This window comes from Anguilla rostrata, chromosome 2 (assembly GCF_018555375.3).
Source record: "Anguilla rostrata isolate EN2019 chromosome 2, ASM1855537v3, whole genome shotgun sequence".
Lineage (NCBI taxonomy): Eukaryota > Metazoa > Chordata > Actinopteri > Anguilliformes > Anguillidae > Anguilla > Anguilla rostrata.
Genome location: NC_057934.1, coordinates 20,442,897 through 20,468,231, shown reverse-complemented (window position 1 = coordinate 20,468,231; position 25,335 = coordinate 20,442,897). Strand labels below are relative to the sequence as shown.

Below are 25,335 nucleotides of genomic sequence, written 5' to 3'. Positions count from 1 at the left end.
TTGCTTTTTTTTTGATTCGTTTGGCTTTTATTCTGCCTGCTGATGGAAATGAAAATTCAGTGCTGCCATTTTATTCAAGGGTGCGTGAGTGCACTGCAGTGTGGCTCAGGTCATTATCACACAGGAGCTGGAGTGCGAGCTGGTCATGTGACACCGTGCAGCATGTGTGGCCCCTAGCGCTTGGGTAATGTTCCCGGTGCAAAACAGAACAGGAAGAAGAGCGAGACAGATGGTGTCACAGCGGAGATTCGGATGGTTTTGACACTTCAGGAAGAGCCCGGACGGCGCGATGGGGACCGGCGGAAAAGGCCAGGCCGCGGAGGGATTTTCTCCGCGCCGAGCCGGCTGGTGCCCTTTTCAGAGAGCGCGCATCGGCCGAGCGCCCGCGCGGCGCTTTGAGACGTTCGCGCGGCTCCTCGCGCGCGCGGTCCCGCCGTGGCCCGACCGCGCCGACGCCTGCCGCACGCGCGGTCCTCCCTTTCGGGGCGCGGGGGTCGGCGACGTGCGGAACAGATGGTAGCGCAGCGCGGCGCGCGCTCGCCTTTCTCCTCCGCGCGTGTGACAAGGGCAGAGCCGCGAGTTCTGACGACGCAGGACCCGCCAACGCCAAGCCGAGGAAGAGGGAGGGAGAGCCTGTGCCGGCCAATCAGATGCTGGGCTCCCATGACCCGGGACTCAGAGAGGGGTCTTAAAAAAACACACTGTCCCCACAATTCTGAGACGATGGGTAAAATTAATCTTTAAGGGCATATAACTTTCAGTCAAACAGAAGCAAACCATCTCAGATTGCTCTGCCATCATATCTCAATAAAGTCTAGTTTGATCAGTGTTTCACAATACAATACCAGAGATAAGATATCCTTGACAAGTGTAACACATAGGTGTGTTAAAATGGGAAAGGTGGTTTGTTTGGTTCAACTCAAAAATTCATCTGACATCTACTAAGGAAACTTCCTGCCTGATGAGACTAGGGTAACTTATGTAAAATGTAGTTATATTCTGCCGATTTGTGTCAATAAAGTGAGCCATCAGTTTGCTTTGCCTTTCTGCTGCGTTGAGGGAGTATATTAAGGATTCTTCGTTGAAAGAAGGCTTTCTGTGTGTTTGCCTGTACTCTGAATGCTTGCAGACGGGTTGAGAAGTTTAGCAGGAGAAGAAGCACGACGCCTGGGGGTCTTTGTGTTTCTAGAGAGAGACGGAGAGGGGATATAGTTCTCTCATCTCCTGAAAAAAAAAAAAAAACTAAGCTGAAAGCAATACTGTGGGGGTGGATGGCATGTCTGAAGTTTGAAGCCAGTCACATTAAGCTGTTCTGTCATAATAATACATTGGCCAAAGGGAGACGTGTTAGGCTACACAATGGAAGTAACGGCACAACAGGTGTATAGCAAACTAATGTGTTAATTGTGGTGGAACGCTATAATGACGGAAGTGTGAGAGCTGCCTGCCATTGTGGCATCATTGGGCATCTTCCTTAGGACGTACAGCGTGCCCTTTGGAAGGAACAAGCATGTTTGTTGAGGCATATGAATAAGTAAATGTTTCTGTGTACATGACTGCACAAGACAACCTTGAGTTTAACACGTGCCAAGAGACTTGCTTTTAGAATCGACAAAAAAATGAAAATTGAAAGTGTCTTTTTACTTTGATCTCTGGATGCCTTGGCAACATTCATACTACTCTCCATCTTCATTTTCTCTTCTCTATCTCTCTCTCTTTCTCTCTCTCTCTCACACACACACACCCTGTATTATTATGTGTTAACAACATTAGAGTTGAGAGGATAAAGGTGGGTTGTAGTTTCTGTCTTCCAGGCCAGATAATGCACAATTATCCCTCTGCCCAGCATTCTGTGCCAGTGAGTGTGTGTCAGTGACCCACCCCCCCCCCCCCCATGGCTTATTGTGTCCCCGCGGCTCGATACGTCACCTCCTCGAAGCATCTCCGATTTAAAAAGCCGCTGGCTCCATCCCCGTGACCCCCCATATACCCCACCCCCCCCCCCTCGCCACTGGCACCTGCCAATCACCTCGGCTCTCATTTTCCCTTCGCTCGATTTTTCCCTTTCATTCCCTGCAGTCCTTTTTTTTCCTCTTTCTATCTCTGCACAGGAGCAGTGAGTCAATCCAAAACAACAGCAGAGAATGGGAAGGCTGTTTATTTTTCTGTATCTGTGTGTGTGTGTGTATGTGGGTGTGTGTGCGTGTGTGCCTGCATGTGGAGGGTGGTAAAACATATACAAGTGTGCTGCAGTTAATAGGAATTTACTGGCTAGCCAGATCTAAATTTTTTTAGAAATGTTGTATAGTGAGTTTTCTCTGGCAAATGAAATCCCAGGATTTCAGAAAAAAAGAACATAAAATAAAGTTCAGAACAAGAAATGCAAGCTCATCTTTTCTGGTCCCCCTACAGGACACCTTGCTGTCACATCTATGGTCACGGAAAGTCTCGTCCTTAACCCAGGGGGTGTCACCAAAGAAGTGATAGGCAGTGGGGGCGTGACCTTGGCCTGCCCCAAGTCCCACGCCTTCCCCCTTTCCCAATCCCACAACTCCCACTCCTGCAATGACTCCTCCTCTGATCGGTCTGACACTGCTGGGGAGTCACAGGGTCAAGAGCTTGTGAGGCATGAGGGAGGGGGAGGATGTCGTGTGAGGAAGGCGTCATGCTTGGCCATCGTTTCTGCTTTCATCGCCCTATGCAGGCTGTTCTCAGACATCCACTGAGGGAGGGAGAGAGAGAGTGAGAGAGAAAGAAAGAGAGAGAGAGGGAGTGGTGGAGACCTAGCTGCGCTTCCTCGCAACATGTAAAAATGACCACAAAATATGGTAGTGTTCCATTGTATATATTATTTTCTGTGCTTTGGCAATATAAGAAATATCTTGTCATGCCAATAAAGCATTTTTTATTTGAATTTGAGAGAGAGAGAGAGAGAGAGAGATTTAAATTTTCATTCGAACACTCATACTCAAAGTCATAGTTCTAGTGATTGCTGGTAGTGATTGCGTTTTCATTATGGAAGAAAATACCTGAATTTAATTTTGAGTCATTGTTAAAGCAAATGTTGATGAACAATGGAAACATAGTCAGGATTCGTGGGCAATAAGTACATTTTTGATCTTGGAATGAATCTTTAGACCAACGAGAAACTCCTTACTTTTTATCCTTTGTACCATTAAAGCCAGAATGTTTCAAGCTGATGTGTTTATGAAGGGGTATATTTCCTGAAGGGATATGAGCAAGAATGTTACAGTGGCAAACAAGGTTTTTTCCTTGGGCATGCCTCTTCATGAATATTCATAAACTATTGTTTCATTGAAATGAATTTATGCAAAATGAATTTCAATGAAACATTCAATGAAAATTCAGTACGCACACATGGCAGCTCTTGTTCTAGTGGCATTTGCATGCGTTGATTGTTGTATATTGCATTTAACATTTGACTTCCAAATGGAGATGCAATTTTGATGAAAAGCAAATGTCTGCGCTCTACAGACAATGAGAAAATTGAATGTGATTAAATCTAGTTGGAAAGTATATAGGACACCACGGTTGCAGGACCTGACTATTTGATTGGTGCATCTGTTTCTGTGATTCAGACAGGGTTGAAGCACAAAACTGGGCCTTGTGTGAATGCAGTCTCTGTGGGTACCCTTCCTGTTTAGGCCTTTTTGAACCTACCCTTGGAGCCCAGGGTAGTCAACCCCAGATAACAAAATTTTCTCACAATTCTCCCATGTATTGTTATAACATTTACAAAACATTCCAGTGACATTATGAGAACAATTTTGTGTTGGCTGGGCAGTTCCACTATTCCCTCCGCTACAACACCCCTGGCTTCGGCTCACAAAATGAAGATTTACACTTCCGCGTTCTCACCCTCTACCCTTATCTACAGGGCGCATGTCTATTCTGTTGGCATCCCCTCTCAGATTAACCTAGCTTGTTGTTAACATAACAAAACAATGGCAGCGTAATGAAGACCAGGGGGTTATTCTGCTCAGGGGGATTGTGATTCAGCGGTGTGTGCCAGCAGTCTTTCTCCTCCCGATGCTGTGAATCCGGGGGAGCACGCACAATTTCACCTCGTACAGCGAGCGCTGAGGCCTCGTTTGCACTTTCACACTTTTAACAAGTGCCGTGCGATAACGTTGAAGGCATCGCACGTTTGGAGTTTAGACTTTGGCGACATCCTGTTTGGAGGGTTCTGTTGTCTCTCTGGTAACGGCAAGCTCCTGATTATTTGTTTACATTTGTAAACCGTCCAATCACAGCGCGACAATGTATGACCGTGTCCGCAAGATAAAATTCTAGTGTGTGACAATTTTTTTTTGTTGAAAATACACAATTTTTTTAGTGACGTGACGAGTTATAAGTGTTGTGCGACAAAGTATAAATGAGGCTGAAGGATTTTAGGTGCTCCAGTGCGTCGTGACGGTGGATGCTCGCTGACCTTGCTGTAACAAACAAACTTCAAGGGTGGGCCTGGAGCTAAGCCAAGTCTGACTGCTCCACGGTGTAATGTTCAACAGAGTGTAGAGCTTTGTGTGTGCCGGTGTGTGTGTGTTCCTGTGCGTATCATTGTGTGTGTGTGGATTTTTTTTGTGTGGGTATCTGTGTGTGTGTGTGTGTGTGTATGTATGTGTATGTGTGATTGTGTGTGCAATGTTCATATGTTTTTGAGCCTGTTTGACTGTTCACATGAATGGTTTTGTGTGTGTGCGTGAGTGCATGAGTGTGCGTGTGACAGTGTGTGCACACTACCTGTGTGTGTGTGTGGGTGGTGTTTTTGTGTGAGTGCATTTGCGTGTATGACTGTGAGTACCCGTGTGTGTGTTTTCTATATCTGGTCAGTCCCCATTCTTCTTCTCAGGGCCACGGGGAGGAGTTTTAATGGAAGCAGATTCGCCTGTCATGGCTGTTCTGGGATGTATTTTCTAAACAACCGCTGTGAAAAAGCTCTTAAGGTACCACACAGCTTTATAGGCCCCGGACCAATAAGGTCATTTTTCACATCACACATTCCTGAGTCACTCCTTCTTACATCCATTGTAATGGAGGCGGAGGGACACACAGTGCGCTCACCCGACAACACCGGCCCAATGCCCATATCTCATTATTTATGGCCATGCCAGTTTCAGCAAGGTTCACCCATTAGCACGATTTGCATTTCACGCCATCGTCTCTATTGTAGCCAAGTCATCTCAGCGCACAGTAAATGACACTAAATCATTTTAATCATACCAGATGGGATTAAATTGACTCATTTTTATTGTGCGGGGTCAGGGGTCATTGTTTAGAAATGGTTGCCTTTGTTGTATGTTAAATGATTTTAAGAGCGAGAACAGCTAATTGAGATGCTTCTAATGCGTGTTCATTGTTAACAAAATACATTTAAAAATGCCCCAGATGGTTACCAAATAAAAGATATTTACCGTTTGTTATTATGCTTACTCACTGGTAATGATCCACGTTTCTGGTACGCAGTTACTCAGTAGTAATGTGCTGTCAATATGCTGACCAGATGTCCTCTCTTTTTCCCAGACATTACTTCTTGGTATCGAAAATATCCATCCAGGTGGGATTACTTGATTCCAAAAATGTCCAGTTAGGTTTTGCTCGTTCCATAGACCATACACTGTAAAGACCATTAAAAGCTTAATGTTATGCCATTTTGGGCTTGGCCCATTTATTTTCCCCGAGGAGTGTACATTTTCCAAATATATCCTAGTTTGGACAATTCAAAATGTGTTTCTCGAGTCACCACCAGCACCTGGAAACTACACTACATTACTGACGCACTTGCCTGTGAGTCACTGGCTGGTCCATGCTGTGCACTCTGCAAAGTATTGTCTGTTATCACTGGATCCCTGACTAACAGTAAACCCGCCCTACTCCTGGTAGGATAGGTTGAGTGCATCACCATGGACTTCCACTTACTGTTGGCTAATGAAGCTGCCCTGGTTCAGACCTGCAATGCCTCAACTGTAGGGCCCAGCGCTCACGGCAAGAACCATTACCGGCTGAGCCACCGGCGGCCCCTCATTGTGATTCACCAGGCGTGATGTTAGGGTGACTCAAGGCGGAAGGAGGGAGATGAAGGATATGAGTTATGCGAAACGCTGCGAACCTTCTGCTCGTGGCGAAAGGGTGATTGGCTGTAAGAAAGGATGGTCAACGCTTCAGCAGACGCACGCCTGCCGAAACAGCTCACTTTAGAAAAAAATATTTCCCCTGTTTGGTTTGGTTGTCTGTCGCTTTTTTTCATACGCTTGACGTAAATTAAACTCCTGATAGAGAAAGAGAGAGCGAGAGAGAGAGAGAGAGGGGGGAGGTGAATATAAACAGGAAGAAAAAACTATTATTTACTATTATTATTACTTATTTTTAGCTATGTATGTCCATATGTGATATACCTACTGTAATATGGTGTAGTTACATATTTTATTGCTTGCGCTTTTTTATATATGCGTTGGCAACACTGCTGTGGTTGCGCTTCTAATAAGCATTGAATTCTATTTTCCGAGAGAGGAAGAGAGCGAGAGAGAAAATTGCGAGACCTTCGGCCACAAAAAAAGCAGCGCAGGGGTAGGCCGGGGGTGATCTGGCGGGGGGGGGGGGGATATCTCCCGGCAGTCTGTCTTCTTAACCGCTGGCTGGAGATTTCATCTAAGCTATACTTCATTACTATCTCTGTTTAATTGGGGTCTTAGGGGCGGCTTCTCCCAGCCGCCATGATGAAGAACGCCGGCCCCTGCTCCCTCCTTCCCGAAAGCGGGATGATAAAGAGGAGGAAGTGGTGGGCGAGTGCCTCGAGTTAATCCAAATCTGCCCCCAGTCCCTCCCCTGGACAGGTAGGGTGTGTCCATCACTCTGGAGGAGGTGCGGTAGTGTTAATGGGGAGGGCAAGTTACTAAAATATTTTAGGAAACACCATTTGTGCATCGCACCTTTTTTTTTTTTTTTTTTTTTGCGCTGCAAAGCCTTCGGGTGGCAGCCCCACCCCCGTCCGTGACAAATAACAGAACCCGCCAGGTTATAAAGCGAGACCTGCGTTACTGCAGAGGTAAGCACATATTCCACGTACATGTGCATTGCGTGCTCACCTCCGCAGTGAGCAAATACATTAAGTATCAAGGGTAACTGCAATCACCGGGCCGAGTGGATGTTCCCGCGGAGCTACCAGCGCGAAACGCTGAGACTGAGGCATTATGCAGCGCGCCGATGTCTGCCACGCAGGCGCACGCTTCACTTTGGCTGTAATTCGCTTTGCGGACACCTTCCGCAGAGTGGGATAAATGAGTTACGGCGTCTCTTTCTGTGACTTTATATTTACAGCGCCTTACCTGGGACTCGTACCGGGAAACAGCCGCACACTCAGTTTTCTCCACTGAAATAAACATGACTTGAAAACGAGGAGGGTGCTAAAGCAATTACACTGCTTCTTCTAAATAGCTCATTACTTTATCGTTTAAAAATACAAACAAAGGCGTACGATAATACGCTATGAGCCTGCTCTTGTCTTGAGTCTCACTTTTTTTGTGGGGGTGTTGACCATTCTCCGTAACCAGGGGCTGTGATTTTAGTGGTTATTGATTTGCGTTCATGCATTAGCGTTCAAAAGGACTCGCACTTTCCTGTCCACGCAAGGAGACATGAACGATCCGCAGCACTTCATAGCTTGAGGAAGGCATGTCAAGTGATGATCAAGAGTGCCATTAGGCAAGGTGCTTCTAGAACATGCATTTTCAGATTTTAAATATGGCAGTGTGTAAGCAGCTAGCTGGCTCGTGCATTCCTTCTCCATCTTAAGACCATTTTATTGGTCTTTAAACCATGTCTTCAGACACGAGTATATATATATATATTTTTTTTTTTTTTTAACTGTTAAATGAATTATAATTCATATTGTCACATATCTACTGAATGATTTGCTTAAGGAGATAAGTTTCAAAGCAGTACAAAATAACATTGTACTGTTTTTCTCACAGATAGAGATGTTGGATTTAAAGTTTCTAATCTCAGAAGGAAAGCATTCACACACTTCCTCAACCCTCGTCAAAATTAATTTACAAATTAATGAGCAGCTGAGAGAGAGCAAGTGAGAGTGAGAGAGAGTGACAGGGAGCAACTTTGACTGATGTTTTTCTTTTATTGAAACAAAAACTTCCTCCAGTTATTTTAAAACCTACCGTAGCCCCATATTTACAAAATATCCCATCCCTAGCTGCCCCCTCGCCCCAAAAAAGGAATAAGAAAAAAACAATAATGCCCAACCACCACACTCAACCTAAACATATCTGCCCCTTATTCATTTACCACACAACGAGAGAGAGAGAGCGAGAGAGAGAGAGACAGACATAGAGAGAGTGACAGAGAGAGGAGGGGGAGGGAGAGAAACCCACGTTGGGGTGTTAATTGTTTTGGGAAATATGGACAGCAGGCCTGTGGGACTGATACAATTGGTGGGGGTGTGAAAGGACGAAAGGTGAGGTACGGGGGTGGTGAGAGAGAGAGAGGGTGGATGTAGAGAAGGGAGGTGAGGAATGTTCCTTTTAGAACAGCCGGTTCATGACTCATCATCCTAAAAAACTTGCTTACATCCATCCAGGGTCTTTTTTCTTAGGTTTGCTCAGGGATTAGGAACCCCGGCCATCAGAATGTGCAGTGCTGGCCTGTCTAATTTGGGGGCACACCCTAATCCTCTGCCAGGCTGCCTGTCCTCTTTTCTTTCCTTCCTCTATCACTATGGGACTGTGCACACTTTGTTTGTGTGTGTGTGTGAGAGGGAGAGAGAGAGAAAGGAAGAGAAATAAATGGACGCTGCCCTGCATACATGTGTGGGAGTGTGTGTGTGAGAGAGAGAGAGAGAGAGAGAGAGAGAGAAAGAGAGAAATGGATATGATGCTGTCCTGCATACATGTGTGTGTGTGTGTGTGTGTGTACACGGTTTTGTGAACAGAATGTGTTTATGTTTCAGAAGGAGCACTAGACAGATGCGGAATTATGTGTGAATAATTTGTATGTGCAAGTGTGTCTTTGCAGCACTATATATGTATTTTCCTGTGCACAAGTGCATGGGTGTTTTTTTCTGAATTTATTTATCTCCTATGGCTCAAACTGCCCCCCTGGCTTGGAGCTGAGGTGAGTGTGTAGAGAGTGGGCAATAAACCTGCAGCCCATCTCTCAGGGGTTTATCACTGACATGCCACTAATGTGCGTTGTCAGTCCATCTGCCAAGTGCATGATGGGTAATGAACACCTTTCTCTGGTCTCTCTGTCTCAAGACACCCTGCACAAAGTGAAAATGCTGTATCTCTGTCTCTGCACCTACTCTGTGTATGTGTGTGTGTGTGTGTGTGTGTGTGCGCGTGTGTGTGCATGTGTGTGAACATGTCATTTTTTGTTTAAAATATCTGGGAATTATGGTGATAATCACAGTGGGATGCATATGTAGAGCACCTGTTGTCACATGACCAACGGCGTGTTAATGAGAACAAAGCAGGTGATGTTCTTTGCAGAATAGCAGCCATCTTGACTGTAAGGATCCTTCTGTTCCGCGCTCACTGTTCCACATACTATTGTGGATTGCATTAAAGTACTAGTACAGTGATAATACAGAATCAGTAATTGCAGCAGTGATAGTAGTAGTGCACTAGTATAGCCTTGTTCTTTGACCAGCTTTTGTTGACTTTAATCCAGTCTCAATGAATTCATGAATTGATTGCTTGATTTATTGATTGCTTGAGTAATTGATTGATTGATAGATTAATTGATAGATTTTTTTAGGAAGCCTGCACACAGCTGTTGGCATTTTTTCCACAGTACAAAAAAAAAAATGATGAGGTTCTCACTTTAAGAAAGTTTTTATAAAATAATCAATATGCTTTTATTGTGCAACAGGGGAAAAATACTCCACAGATCTTTCTCCCACAAATCTTTCTTCAGTATGTCAAGGTACATTGTTTCCTAACTAAGTTAAAGATCAAATCTTAATTCAGCACAGCTTGCAGATAATTACGTAATTGGTTAAGTGATTAGAACCTCATAATTTTTTGTCATCATTTGAGAACTGAGTGCAAAGCACCAACTAATCGTTCTTTAGCCAGACTTAAACCGGCAGTGCACGATGGTTCACTTTCTATGAACTCCATTTTCTCCGTAGTGAAACACTAGCAATTGAACATAATTCAGGTTTCCAAACAATACTGTCACCAACAAGTGAAAATGTTGCTGGTGTTGCTCTGTGGGCCATATTGTGTTCAGCGCAATTGTGTAGCAGGGTCAGAAAACCTTCCATTAGATTTACTCCCCCTGAATCACCTAGACCATGGTCGTGGTGTGTTTTATGTCCTTTTTGTTTGAAGAAGGTGGCTTGAGAGAGCATGCCCAGGATTGACGGTCTCATCTCAGGTCAAGGAAATCCAATCCTGAAGGATCTGGTCGGTTGGTGGTTATTTGTGGACGGAGCAATTAATCTTTTCTAGCCACAGTAAAGTAGTAGCAGAGTCTCAGCTATAGTTGTAAGTGATGTCTGGCTTTTTTAACCCTCTTAAAATTGTCCTAAGGCGCCAGGTGTAATCATAAGTTCTGCATAATTTGGTGATCTGTGGTTTATTATAATTATAATATTGTTACAATTAAGATTATAACCAAGATTTTTGGCTGTGCAATCCCCCCCAAACACACACACATACACACACACACACACATATTACATGGGATTGTCACACACAGATAATGACGCTATTGACAGATCAAATGGGAGCTTGCAGCTGAAGGATGTTCTTTTCTATTTTCACCTTTCCATCATGTTTCATTTTGGAAAAAAGAGCAAAAAAAAATGGCCTATTGACTCGTCAAATATTGGTCGCTCCCTAATATAACTCAGCATCACGTTAATCGGCCTGTATTGCCGGGGACATGTCAGATCTCAGGGTTTTCGAGCTCAAAGGAAGAAGCATGTTAACGTGCGAAAGGAAGAAACGCACGTCTACAAGGAAATCATCGTTTGCGCGACTGGGAAGAAAACTGACAAAAAAAAAACAAAAAAAAAAACAGTAAAACAAATAAAGAACCATCAAGGAAAATGAACATGGTGCATATAATGTATTCTCACAACATCTATCTCTGCTGGTCAGTTTTTTGTGACGCTATGCTTGTGACCAGTAGTTGTGGGGACATATTTAATATCCCCGAAGGACCCCACTCTGAGTTGCCTGCAGATTATTAATAGAGCACATGGCGGGAAAGAATACCACAGATCCCCACTGAATTAAAGCGCACTTTATTTACAGCTGTTTTTTCTCTTTTGAAAAGCCAGTATTATTTTGAGGACCGTCTCGTCACTTAAAAAAGCGCACGCACTCTGAATCACGTTCAACCAGCCATCGCTTCACTCTCAAAACAGATGCGTTAAAAAACAACACATGATGTCTATTTATGGACAACACATTTTGTCTAGCTTTCAATAGTCTGTGTTAAAAAGTTTTCCTTTGTAATGCAGATTGTATGTTTGTTACTTAAAAGTAATAGCAAAAAGTGTTGAAAGTATCAAAACGTAGTAACGCAAAGAGCAAAAAGGGTGCTGGATGTTAGCACATCCTTTTTGAGAGTGTTCTTTTCTGCTCTGCAGTCCACCAGTTCTGCACCCACCATTGGGACTACGTGTCCTTTAAGAGTCCCTCATTCATCCGTCTCTACAAAGGATTTGTTTAGACAGATTTGTCAGTAATCAAATAGCTTTGCAGGACTCATAGAAGCACGTTAGAGACCCTTGAGGCATTGAGGATCAGTCTTGACCCAGTGCCAGATACTCTCCGAATTATAGATCTCATCATATGCACATTTAGTATTTTGGTTCTAGGCTAGAATAGCTGGCTTGCATTTAGTGATTAGCGATGATGTGTATACACTCAATGTCCGGATAATGTTGATTGCCAAACCTGACAATTACACGTATTATTAAGGTGAATGCACTAATTTTCTCTTTTAAGTCACTCTGGTTAAGAGTATCGGCTAAATTAATGTAATCTTATTTAGAGAGCGGGCAAATATGAACAACCTAGATGTGCTGAATAGACTTTTCTCATCATCAAAATGATTATGTTCTTGTGCCATAAATACAGGGCAACCACAAGCATTCAAACAGAGAACTACACATTTCATTTTGCATTAATGGAGTCGAGAAAACATCCTGCACCTAGAGACCCAGATTTGGTTTTGGTTAAAACGTGCCCTTCGTTTTTGACTAAATTAAGGGGACAAGTAAGTGGAGCAGTAGGACCTCAGAGACACAAAGCTCAGCATTATGGACCGACTGGTCAACCAAATGGGGTATGAAATTGGAAGTAACATAGGCAATTACTCCTTATCAAGCTCTTTATTATAACTGATGCACAAGCAACATAAATGAGTCTTAGTTTCCATTAAGGGGTGTGCCTTTGCACTAAAGAATACAATGTGGGCAAATCCAGAAATAAAGAATTGGTCAAAGAGACCAAAGAGAGGTGCCCAAAGACAAGATGGACACATGGGAAGCATGGAAAAAGAGCATTGCAGTCATAATTAGGTCTCCGTTATTTCTAATTTGATTATTACAGTAGTTATTAACTAACCAGTCTTAGCCATGGGTGGGTCTCAACCTGGTCCGAGCTTCTTTGTCTGAAATAAATTTGATGCATTTGTCAAGAGAAATCTATTTCTGCAAGAGATTTTGGGACTGATCTCACAGGAGTGAGAGAGGAAAATTGAATTAATTGGCATAAAGCTAATTCCCATAAATTTAATGAAATTATAAGGAGTCTCTATCAAAGGATGAAAAAATCGTAATCCTATTAGGAGAAGGGCCAAAAGCCCCATTTTCAGGACAATGTATCTCAGCAGTCTGCCATAACTAGAGGGACACTGCATGGCCACCTACATTCATACGTTTATGCGTGCAAGTTCATTGCTCAACTAAAGACTGATTTACTGTAACGAGAGTGTTTGTGAATATGTATTCATTATCACTATTATTATTTATTTATTTATAATTTGAGAGAGCCAGAGAGAGTGAGAGAGACAGAGAAAGATAGAGCTTAGCATTCCACTCTCCCTTTTGGCACTTGGAAATGAGTAGGAATGAGACAGGTGGTGTGGTGGAAGAATCTTTGTAGGTGTTATTTTGAGCTATCCCTAGACATTTGGCCAGCGCTCTATGTTTGTGCTTCAGTGTTCTGTATACGTGTGTGTGTGTGTGTGTGTGTGTGTGTGTCTGCGTGTGTGTTCTACCCCAAGGTTCATTTTCTGCAGTATATGACTCTTTTGACTGCAGTGGATCAATGCAGTATACATATACCAATAATAAATGAAGCATCTCACAGAATTCACGAGCCATTGCACAAGATTGAAATGCAGACCACAAAAATGACAACAGTGTTTCATTTGCAGGGTGTCGTCATAAACAGACAAATATTATGAAAATACCTTTTACCCTCCACACTGTGAATTCATATGCTAATGTGGTTATTTCCATGTAGCGGAAGAAAGAAATGTCAGTGCAATACAACGCAAGGTCATGTTGATCCTGTGTCTCCTCCTGCATCTACTCCGGTCCCTCATTTCCATGTCTTCCTGGACATCTTTTTGCTATGCAGCTGTCCCCAAATATGACCTTACAAGGAAGCTGGTTTATCACGTAGTCTCCAATGTAACACCCTCAACCACAGAAATCCTATCATTGGGAAAACGTAAATTACAAAATATGTACAAAACATGTCAAAACTGATCATTATTACAGCTATTAGTAGATAATATATGAATAACTCCATTCAATACGGTGGATATGTTGACATTGGCATTTAGATTTGATTATTTAGGAGATGCTGTATGGAAGGCTCATGCAGTTAATACAAAAGTGTGCATAAGTGTAAGTGTGTGTGTATGTGTGTGCACACATATGTGTGTGCATTGTGGGTGTTGGTTGCCAAACACTGACAGTAATGGATGACTGTGGCTGATTCAGTAATTAAAGTCTGAAGTATAACGGCACTTTATTTATGGGCATCATTACGCAGGACCTTGGTGCACGCTTTCCAGCGAATTTGCACTGACCTCGAGCAGAGAGCATTCTTGAGGTGGGGGCGGTGGGCAGGAGGGGGTTGGATTTAAAGATGACTTATAGATGTACTCTAGCTTCTGTAAGAAAATGAACTCTGATGTATGTGTATATATTAGTCTTAATTTGATCACCTAGCAAGTTATTCTACACGCAGAGCTATCGGCAACACGATTTGCATATAAAACCAATATAGGCGCAAATGAGCTGTGCAATGTATTCACAGCTATAGCTATATGATACAATTTACTCTGCAAATGAGGATGACCAAAGGGGAACAGAATCTTTAATAACGTGTGTGATGTGGGTGGATACGTGTGTGTGGTGTGTGTGTGTGTGTGTGCGCGCGTGTGTGCGTGTGTGTGTGCATGCATACAATTACCTTCTTCCATGGGTTGTGTTATGAAGAAAGACTGCACATGGTTTAGTGCGACAGGCAGATGATCTGGTGATAGGTATCATTATCCAGATGACTTTCAGCATGTAGGAATTCAACCAGACTTTGTCAACCAATCAATCAATCAATCGTCAATCAATCAATCAGTCAAACAAAAAGTGTTTATAATGTAGCCGCCTAAACCGAAAAAACAAAAAACATCCAGGAGCATAGTCAAGGTTCTCCAAAGATAATGCCCAAAATTTAAGTTTTTTAGTTTTAGTTTATTCCTCCCAAAATTGTTAGCCAGTATTGTTTACAAGTTGTTCTCCTCTGATCAACGCTGTACTGTGCGGACTGTGCTCAAGGGTCAAGTGTTTTGGAGGACTAAGCACATTTTAGCTGCAGCCCTCCTGGTGTGTGGGTCCTAGTGGCGCAGCGGGAACTCATGAAGCACAATTGGCCAATTACAAGTTGTGAAGAAAATAAATGTAGAAAAAAGGCACCACTGTAAGTGTCTGTGACAATGTGTGCAGGTTAAGTTGAAGTGAGGTATTCATAAAGCAGTAATTTGGCAAAATAAAATAAAATAAAAAAAAAAACATTGTGTTGTTAGTGTTTGGGTTTATTTTGTGGAGAGTCCTTCATGCTCAGCGATATCTAGATTGTAATGGTAAAAATGACTGTTAAGGTGCCTGGCTATCACCAGTGTGGGTGTCACCAGTATGTGTTCCAGCTATCTGTATACTACTGATCGGGATTCCACCTGCCTGCATATAACTTTTCAGGTTCTTATTTCTCTGGGGTTCCCTGTCTGGATATCAGCCTGGTTTGTCCATGTTAAAGCTCACTGGTTTTAAGAAGAGGTTGGTTTTTGTGACTGTTATTTTACATGTTTCATATATTTTTCCACTTTTTAAATGTGTTTTCCCCCCATTCATCTCTAAAGCATCTTGTTACAAATGGGAGATTAACTGAGCTCCATGCAAGATCACATTTTGTCAGAGCTGAAAAAGTTGTAGCAGTCTTGACTTAATATGGTCTCCCTCTCTCTCTTTCTCTCTCTCTCTCTCTGTCTATATTTCCTTTCCTCACTCATCTGTACAGGGAAAGAAGAATATGTAGCAACCTTCAAAGGCTCAGAGTACTTCTGCTACGACCTGTCGTTGAACCCGATCCAGAGCAGCAGCGATGAAATCACGCTGTCGTTCAAAACGCTGCAGAGAAACGGACTGATGCTGCACACGGGGAAATCGGCCGACTACGTCAACCTGGCGCTGAAAAACGGAGCAGTGTCGCTGGTCATTAATCTGGGGTCCGGGGCGTTTGAAGCTCTGGTGGAGCCGGTCAATGGGAAGTTTAATGACAATGATTGGCATGATGTCAAAGTAACCAGGAATCTCCGTCAGGTAACCGTACAGAGGGTGGTGCAGAAAAACAAAAAAGTCAAACCAAAAGAATGAAAAGCATAAATAAATCAACCACATCAGTCATCTAAGAGAAACTTTTGTTCTATAAACATTCACATAAATACATATAAACAATCGTTTTTTGAGGCAGTGGGGTGGAGGGCTGAATTACTTTGATAGTATAATGGTTCTACAAATCAGTTTTAATAAATATAAACAGTAGTACCACATTGGAGCAGGGCCATATCTAGACCCTTAGAGTTCAGATGTGTACTGTATAGTAAGCCCTGGTTTTGTCTGTTGAGAAATAAGACCATGTTTTCTCCATACACAACATCTCCAACATCCAACATCTGGGAGTGACACCTGTGAGAGCCAAAGTTCATAACTGGAGGTCAAAGGGGGTTGGGGAGGGGCTTAGCTGTTAGCTGTGGACTACGGTTCCCATAAGCACCTCTGTGTGCAGCTCTGCTGTGTTCAAATCAGATGCACTAACAAAAAGAACAGATTTTCAGCCTTAATTAAGTCTCTCTGCCAGGCGGTCAGTGATTACCAGGTGCGGGCGGCCAGCAGGTTCTAACCTGTATTCCGTAGGGCTAATTCTTTCTTTTCCATCACTACATCCTCCTCAGGTCTGCCTGGGGGGTTAAGGGCTTTAATTGGGTCTCCGAAATGCCTACTGGCATGTGTTAATTAGCGAGCTGTCCTCTGGACCCTTACCGGGCCTGCTGTGCCCAGCACAGTTTGTTCACTCACTTAGCATGTGGAGGAAAGAATATTTTTAATAGGAGAGTGCATTTTTATAGGGCCCATGTTTAATAGGAAGCACATTTTCGACAGTGCCCCTTGCTGATATGGTTTGGAGCTCCCTCGGTACAGTACCTGACTCATTGTGAGGAAACAAGTAATGTCAAGGCTCTTTTCTGGGTTTTGAAACTGGTCCTATGTGCTTTTTGTCAGGTCTGGAAGTGCTCTAGGTAATGAATTGCAACATAGCCTTGGACTCAATCAACATTTGTCGGTATCCTTGACTTAAATACATGCACTTTTTTTTATTCAAAAACATAGGCCAGGGCTAATAGAGAGCAGAAAAAAACTGAAAGACAAATGTTGATTAAAACTACACCCTAGTCTCCTTCAGAGCACCTGTTCGGGTAGGATTCACTTTTTTGAACTAGGAGCAGTATACGGCTCTGATAAATCATTTTTGAACTTCTCTCTCTTATTTTACTATTTATTGTTGTTATTTGTCTTGGTTAGAGGGGTTAAGCGGTTTGTTTTCTCTGCGAGAATGCAGAGCCAAGAATCACAGCTCTTTTTTTAAAACAAGAGCTATGGTACAGGTAATTTACAAGATTCAAATGTCCTTCGTGAACAGATCGTGCACACTCTCTGGGTGATTAGTTCCAAAGTTTACAAGCTCACTATTATATAACATGTACTGTATTGGAGTGTGGGCTGATTTTATATATTCATTTTTAAAAAGACTTTTTTTGAAAATGAATGATTTATTTTTTGAAAATGAAACCTATGGGAAGTCTGAAAACTGAAGACAATCAGTACTGCTCTCGTAGAGGCAGATGTGAATCTGTGGTGCCTCTGGGCAAACGGTTTCTCTGAGTTTAACATTAAAAAAATATTAAGAGATTTCAGCTGGGGTGGAGGCTTTGGGTGTCCCGTATAGATGTGTCCCTGCTCAGGATGTGGGAAATCCTTTAATAGTTTTAAAGCAAAAACTTGTTAATGATGTGGAAATGCGTGGGATTTGTAGTATTATATATATATATATATATATATATATATATATATACATATATACTTTTTTTTTCGGGGGGGGGGGCGCAGTGGGGTCAAAACTGAAGGAGATGTGCCTCTTTCACACACTTAATAACAATAAGAAATGAAAAAAGCGGAAATCAGAAAAAAGTACACTTTTATTCCTTTCAATGGGCCGTTTGACCTGAGAGTCTGTCAACATGAAGTGACAGGTGATGGGAACAGAAGGGGCGGGGGGGATCAGTGGATAGCCGTTGAGTGGTATAGGGAGTGGCAAGTATCAGGAGTAGTAACGCCTTGGAGCGTTCTTGCTAGCCAGCTTTTTATTTTTTTCTTGTAAACTTATTTTTTTGCCCTTATTTACCCCCTACGTTACTAACCTGCTTTGAAAAAAACAACTAACCTGTCATTCATGGAATGTGTCATTCTACTAACCAATACCTTCTAACATTCAGAAATGTACTAACCTGGTAGTGACCATCATATCGTTTTTTGAGTAACAATCGTTATTCTGTTCACAGTTTTTAATTTCCTTTCTCCCCCCTTTTCCACAAAGCACTCAGGCATTGGACACGCTATGGTAAACAAACTACATTGTTCGGTAGATATCATTCTAATTGTCTCTTAGTTTGGGTTTGCCGTGTGTCTCTTTTCTTTCGTTTACCGTAGACGTCATTAAACAAAAGGGGAACTGCGGTTGGTACTCTTTTCTGCTTACTTTTATCCGACTCCCTTTCTTTCTTTTTTATCTTCATTCGTTGGTTTCCCTTCCTTATTTTACCTGTTCCTGTCCAATTTTGTTTTGTTCACCTTTAGGGGCCTGTCATTCCTGGGCCTTTTTGCATCAGGCAGAGGGGTCTCGTGGAGGTCTCTCCTGGCTGGCTGCCTGCATTTACATTCACTGCGCATGTCATGTGCTATGGCCGCCTGCAGCCATCCACTAGCCTCATTAGCCCATCCGAAGCCAAGCTCAACGCTACTTTCGTCACTGGTGTGGTTTTTCCTCCTTTTTTGTGCCTTTCTCTCTTTTTTCTCTCTTTTTCTTGTGAGGAATGCTTCCCCCGCATGCGTACGCCATCGTGGGCTTTCATCTACCGGTGCTTTTTTTTTTTTTTAACCCTTGCTTTGATGTTTTTCCCCATCCAATTGAATCTCTGAAAATGTTTTCCTTTTCCGTGCAAAAAGGAAACCAAAATGGAAGGCAAAAAGCATGATTTGGTTTTCTTTCTCTTTCTTTCGACTAATCCAATGCGAGTTGTGAGTGTGCTTCAAATGTCTTGCGCTTTCCGTCTATCCCTGTAGCACGCTAAGGCTTTGTTTTATTTCATGTGGAAAACAAACTGCAAAGCATCTCTAATATGTACCCTAGCAAAACTAACCTAGAGCACATTCTACTAACACCATTTTTGTGTCTGCTGAATTACATTTTATTTGCAGTAGGGGGCAATACTAACACTGGGGAAATCCAAGTCTGGGCAATCCGTTGACTCCCTAACGAGATAAACTTTCCTGCAAGGGCTGGCAGACTGGAATCTGATACCAAACTTAATAAAATAAACTCAAGCTAAACGTACAAGTTAAAGACCAAGACATGAAAATGGGTTTGAGACCAAAATAAGAACAAAGAAAAAAAAATAGGAAAAGGAGACTAGGCATAGCGGGGAACAGCCGGCTTGCAGCCTGTATGTGTTATGAGTATAGCGTGTCCTTTTCCTGTGCTTTGTTGCCTAGGTAACAATATCCGTGGATGGAATTCTGACCACCACAGGATATACACAAGAGGACTACACCATGCTAGGGTCTGATGACTTTTTCTATGTCGGAGGCAGCCCTAGCACGGCCGACCTGCCAGGATCGCCCGTTAGCAACAACTTTATGGGCTGCCTGAAGGAGGTAAACACCCACCATTTTGTGCCATTTCTTTTCACGCAGCTTTCACACCTCAACGGGCATACCTTTACCAACACCCCCACCCTTCTGCAAATTTACTTCCAAACCTGTCCGACGACTGGCTGTTCTATGGTGAAGGAGAATTCTATTTGCAGAACACTCTTGTAACGGAATTTTAGGGAAACATTTTGAAAGGGCACTGGGTTGTCTGCTGACATCACCACTGATGTCATGATGAGTGATGGATGCGTATAGTTTGTCATTGCTTAAATATCATCCCATACTGAGCAGGCTCATCGGGCACGAAGGGTTTTAGTCATCCCGGGGGGTGTAGTGTATGATGAATCAAGTTCTGATGAAGTCTGTAAATTGTACATCAATAGTGGTATGTCTGTTAAAATATAAATCAGCGTTCAGAATCTTCTCAAAATTCTGATATGTTTAACAACAGATATGTAAGCTAGATTTTACAAAGACCTAGAAAAAATAGAACAAGATAACTGACTGTGTTTGAAATTGTCAATCAGTTGAAATGAAGCCAAGTTTAATATGCTTCATGAAAGGCACTTCAATGAAGGCTGAACCAACTGCATAGTGCGGAAGAATGGACATCTCAGAAGGAACATTGAAGCTTTTGAGTAACAGCAAAGATTAGGTTGAAATTGCAAGGCCGTGGATAACAACAAACTCAAATCTCTTGGAATAAACTGAAATGTTGAGAACTTCATCCAGTCAAACAAACAAAACCGAGAACACAACGAATAATAAGTGGCGAACTTCGTACGGCAAAATGGGAACAAACAGATTCATGGAACAACGCAGGAATCAGGACATAAGCTTTCTGCATGGAGCGAGCACTCTGAGGGAGCTGAATCAGCCATCACGAGATACCAAGCTTCCGTGGCTGCTCATACAGTTGCACTAATAACACACTCGTACAGACCTTGGAGGACACCGACATCATTCAGGGGGAAAAAGTATTGATGACACCTGAAAAGAACAAAATAGGAACAAAAGAAGAGTAATCATTATTTTTGTTTGCACAAAAAACACCCTTTTTCATGGGGCCAACCGGGAACGCAGAGTGACTGTCACCACAGTACTGAGTTCAATCCCACGAGGGCGCTTCTGGTGGAGTGCTGTTCTCCAAGTGCGTGTGGGTGTCTTGGGGGATCTCATGTTTCCTTCCACCAGCTAATGACAATCAGGTTAGGTTATTTGGAGAGTATGTCCTTGGGTTATGAATGTGTGAGTGGATGGTATGTAGGCCTAGCAGGTTGGTGGATCGGTGACCTATCAAGCGTGTGTTCCTGCCATTCGCCCAATGTTGGCCGAGAGGGGCTCCAGCCCCTACAACCCTGACCAGGACTGATTGATTTAGAAAATGGATGGATGGATTGGTAAATCCAAACTCTAACCATTTCCAACTCAGTTCATATAATATAGTGCACGATGTGTATTTAATTATAATAACTTTACTGGCTTAACTTAGAGGTTTAGGGAATGGGATGAGCTTTGTGTTCCCTCTATGTACTTTTCTGCATCCCCAGGGAGTTAACCATTGCTGTCACATCGCAGTACTGATATAACTGTAGCAAAGCTGTGGCAACAAATTAATGCATCTTGTTGGGCAGCTACCATTCTTGATGTACATCTTCAGAACCCACTCTGCAATTATTTCCTTCAGAATATTAGAAAATATTAATAATGCACATGTAATATTATTAATGTCTAGTCATGTTCTCGACCTCTGGGCCTCACTAGTTGAAACGTGGAACTCCCTAACTCACATTATGTTTTTCCAGCTTCTATAAAACCTCTTCATCTCATTGGTTTCTCAATTGTTGACCCCTGTTTTGCGGCCTTTAGTCTAAGGACAGTGCTACACTGTTGTTTTTCAATTTGTGCACCCTTCTCCATACACCCCGTACTGTTTTAACTCTTGCCAATTTGGGGGGAGTGATGCCAGTGTATTATGCAACCATATAGCCAGCTGCAAATGTTACCAACAATGGTTTACATCATTATTTACAGTATAGCATATGTACATTATAGTTCATGTATAGCAGGTGCTCAAATACAGAAACACCACCTTACATTGCCATAAATGGTAGGTGTAAATTTTTTTTTATATTTGGTAGGTGTGCTGTTTTTATGCCTGTTACAGATGCTCAGGTACAGCTTTATTGCATTTCATTATTATTTACAGTACAGTATACAGTATATACCGCATGAGACATAGTTTATATATACGCACATTATTTGTTTATAGGGTTCAGTATTTTATGAATATAACAAGAAGTTCTGCTTAAAAATGATTTTATTTTCTTAGAAAATTCATGACAAGCGAGCAGCAAATTTTCAGCATAGAGAGAGAGAAGACAGAGAGAGAGAGAGCGAGAGACAGAGAGAGAATGAGAAATCAGTGCATTTTTGTCAGAGAAATTTTGACAATTTAAGAATATTCGTGTGTGGGTAGAAAAGTGGCATATTGTAGCTCGCTGCGTAGATCTGTCCCCCTTTCTGTGGACTGGATGCATTTGAGGTGTCGTGAGCATTGCCTGATGACACATTGATATGGCGACTGCCTCTGTGCAGTGGGTTTGCGTAGATGACACATTGTACCAAACCCATGCGTCACCAGCTCTGAAAGGTGACGTGCCAGCACCAAGTTTGCTGTGGCTGCATGTTGATGACACGTGCATCTGTACAGTGGGCGCCGGCTGATGACACGTTCAGTGGGGGCCTAGCAGGCACCACGGCTGTGCCGCCTCGGTGCTGTGGGACGAGCGTGAGTCACGGCTGGTGGGAGTGGTGCAGGGGGCGCTGGCCAGATTGGTGTCCCTCACCTTTAAAAGGAGAAGCTGTACAAGGACAGACTTTACAGTTAGTGCGGTTGACAGGCCCTGATGTCCTGTGCCCTGACAGCAAGAACAGCACTCCGCTCCGAATACCAGATGAGTTTGTTTTCACCCCATTGAGTTCCCTGCGTTGCACACTGACGTTTGCTGGTGTGTTCTACACTTCTGCTGTTTGAAAGATGTACCAGCGAGGACTAAAAAAAGAAATAAAAGAAAGAAAGCAGATGGTGGCTCTGACATAATTAAATATTAATAGCACTTGGACTTAATGTATGCAAAAATAGTAATTTTTTGTTCTCTTTCCCAAGTCTAGTCCTGGGGGCAATCTGAGCATGCTGAGTTCTTGATTAGGATATTAGTTAAGTTCTCAGCTGGAAAGAGGACCAGGACACAGGGAGTCCCTCCAGGGTCAGTGCTAGGAAATGACCCGTCACACACATTGATGTATATATAGGATTATATTGGACCATTTATTCATGTATTGAACCAGGATGGGGAATTTATTTATTGACATTTTTTGTCACAGGGTTCCTCATTGCTTAGAATGAGCTGTAAAGCGTTTTAAAAATTTGGAAATGAATGCCCCCCCCCTCCACACCCACACACTTGTTTTGACATAAAATCACAATAAAAGCCCCAAACTTGCAAGCTGTGGATGGAAGCCAGAGAGAATCATGTCATCCTCCTGCAGACCATAACAGCATCCATTTAAAAAAGCCTGCTGTACAAATCATGTAAATAAATCTTTAAATAGAAGTATGCTGTTCAGGCCCATTCTCATGAGTGGTGCTTACCAAGTGTTCTTGGGGTGGAGCAGACAAAGGTTGGATGTATGAGGTGTGTCAAAATTGATTCTTGGAATATACACAGACACACCACAGATATGCATAGCAAAATGGCACAGGACTGTTTTGCAGTTCAATTTCATTCACAGCAAACGTACACATTTTTATTCTTCTTGAGTAAAATTCTCTTAAAAAAAAAAAAAAAAAAAAAAACAGCAGTTAGTGGGTTCCAGTGAAAGCTACTGCAGGGCTCTTCTCAGATGTTTGACGTGGGTAAAGTTCTCACACATTTGCAAATTTGTTGTAAATATTTTCAGGTAATGAGATCAACCCTTTGAGGGAATGAGTGTTGTACTGAGCTGTTATCACTTTATAGATATACTGTATATATTTTTTAGAGACATTAGATATTCTGTGTGCTTAAATACGCAATAAAATCTATTGGTATATCAGCCTGTAGGCTATTCAAATCAATGGAGATGATTAATGAGTCAAATCAGGTACACAAACTGTGCAATTAATTATTAATGTATAATTACTGGTGCGTGAAACATCATATGCATTTTTAATACACTTGTTTAATATTCCCCAATATTGTTGTTTTGAATCCTGAAAAGTTTTTAATTTATTTATTTTTTGTTCTTTGCTAAGTTTGCGCTCAGCATTTGTTTTCAGCCTGCATGGGGAAAGGTAAAGGTTACATTGCTGTGGTCATGTCTCTGGTGATTTTCTTACTGGTGTTGGATGACTGACATGCCTCTCTTATAGTTACATAGACGGAGATCAGAAAGGTCAGCCCTACAAACTGTTGTCCCACTCAGCTGTGTGTGTGTGTGTGAGAGAGAGAGAGAGTGCTATTATCCACAGACTTTTAGAGAAAAGAAAAGAAACACTGCTAAAACTGAATAAATAAAATAAATAAATAAATAAATACCATTCTCAGCTCATTAGTTGCTGAGAATGTCAGGCTACAGCGGAGCAGATTGGCATTTCTGAAACATCATCGATATGCTTTTATTGCATCTGCATATCATTATCTTCGTCCTGTAGGGGTTTCAATCCCAATCGAAAATGAATTAGAACAGGTTTTTATTGAACGCTTTGCAGTCTTCCACTGTCTAGAGTACAGGCTGTTCTAGCCTGCCCTGGACACAAACTATAAACACAAATATTCCCTGTGGTCCCTGTGCTGTCATTCGCGCTGTCCGTTCTTTCTGCTGTAAACTAACTGGGGCTAGAGCCAGGCGGTCCCACCCCCTAGCAATGCATGACCCTTCTGGATTAGGCCAGGGCTTGTGTGACAGACTGGTCCCCCAATGGACAGTGGCAGCAGACAGGGCAGTAGCACATCATCCACTGAGAGGCTGACTACGGCATTTGAAGGACAGCATGATAGCCTCAGCAATGTAATTTCTTCTCCCGTTGAATCGTCACATGCCTCGACTGCAGACAGGTGTTGGCTGCCATATTGGATATTAGATTACAAATCAGAGACTTCTCTGATTTAAAAAGTAACTTGTAATGGAAAATATAATCCAAAACAGTTGATTCAGCGCCTGGGTAGCTATGGCTTGTTTGTGATTCCGTTCAGGATGGAGTCAGGCGGGATGAGGAAAATTAGACAGGAATTGTAATCCAGTGACTCCATGTCTACTGGAATGCCACCAAATGTGGAAACTTCCTGTCGTTTACCCCTCCAATGGCAGTGTTTTTGCAAAGAGACGGGAGAGCATTTGAACAGGGGCACCATTTTGTGTGGGAGGACGGCCGCTCTTCTGCTTTTCCACTCAAACTCAGAAACGTTCAATTAAATTTTGACGTACAATTTATGGCGCATGCAGAGAGGAGAGAGGAACATTGCCTTTGTTGTAATTTCATAAATGCATGGATCATCCACTCTCTGAGGTGTTGTGGGTAGCTCACCCAGCTAAGCAGCCTCTTTAAAAACCCTCTGTCCTCCCCCGCATCCCCTCCTCAGGAAGAGCCTAATTAGCTCTTTGCTTTACACTTGAAGTAGAGGGAGGACACAGCTTTCGACAGTCTAAGTGAGCTAGATACCAACATTTTCACCTCAGTATCTCCTAAAATGACAGCCTTGCAGCTGAGGACCCCAACCGCAATAAAACATTTTACTTTTACT

General features: G+C 42.6%; 1 protein-coding gene across 16 annotated transcripts in view; it reads left to right on the top strand.

The window, feature by feature from the left end:
• nrxn1a (neurexin 1a) overlaps window positions 1-25,335 on the top strand; it is a 252,478-nt gene that overhangs the window by 79,355 nt on the left and 147,788 nt on the right. For 11 of the 16 annotated variants that reach the window (XM_064321134.1, XM_064321133.1, XM_064321118.1 and 8 more), the window contains 3 exons: window positions 15,582-15,883; window positions 18,216-18,239; window positions 19,391-19,552. In XM_064321134.1, the coding sequence (XP_064177204.1) occupies window positions 15,582-15,883; window positions 18,216-18,239; window positions 19,391-19,552 (488 nt within the window). The remainder of the gene's footprint in view (window positions 1-15,581; window positions 15,884-18,215; window positions 18,240-19,390; window positions 19,553-25,335) is intronic. The other 5 variants (XM_064321125.1, XM_064321124.1, XM_064321123.1 and 2 more) reach the window with 1 other exon arrangement.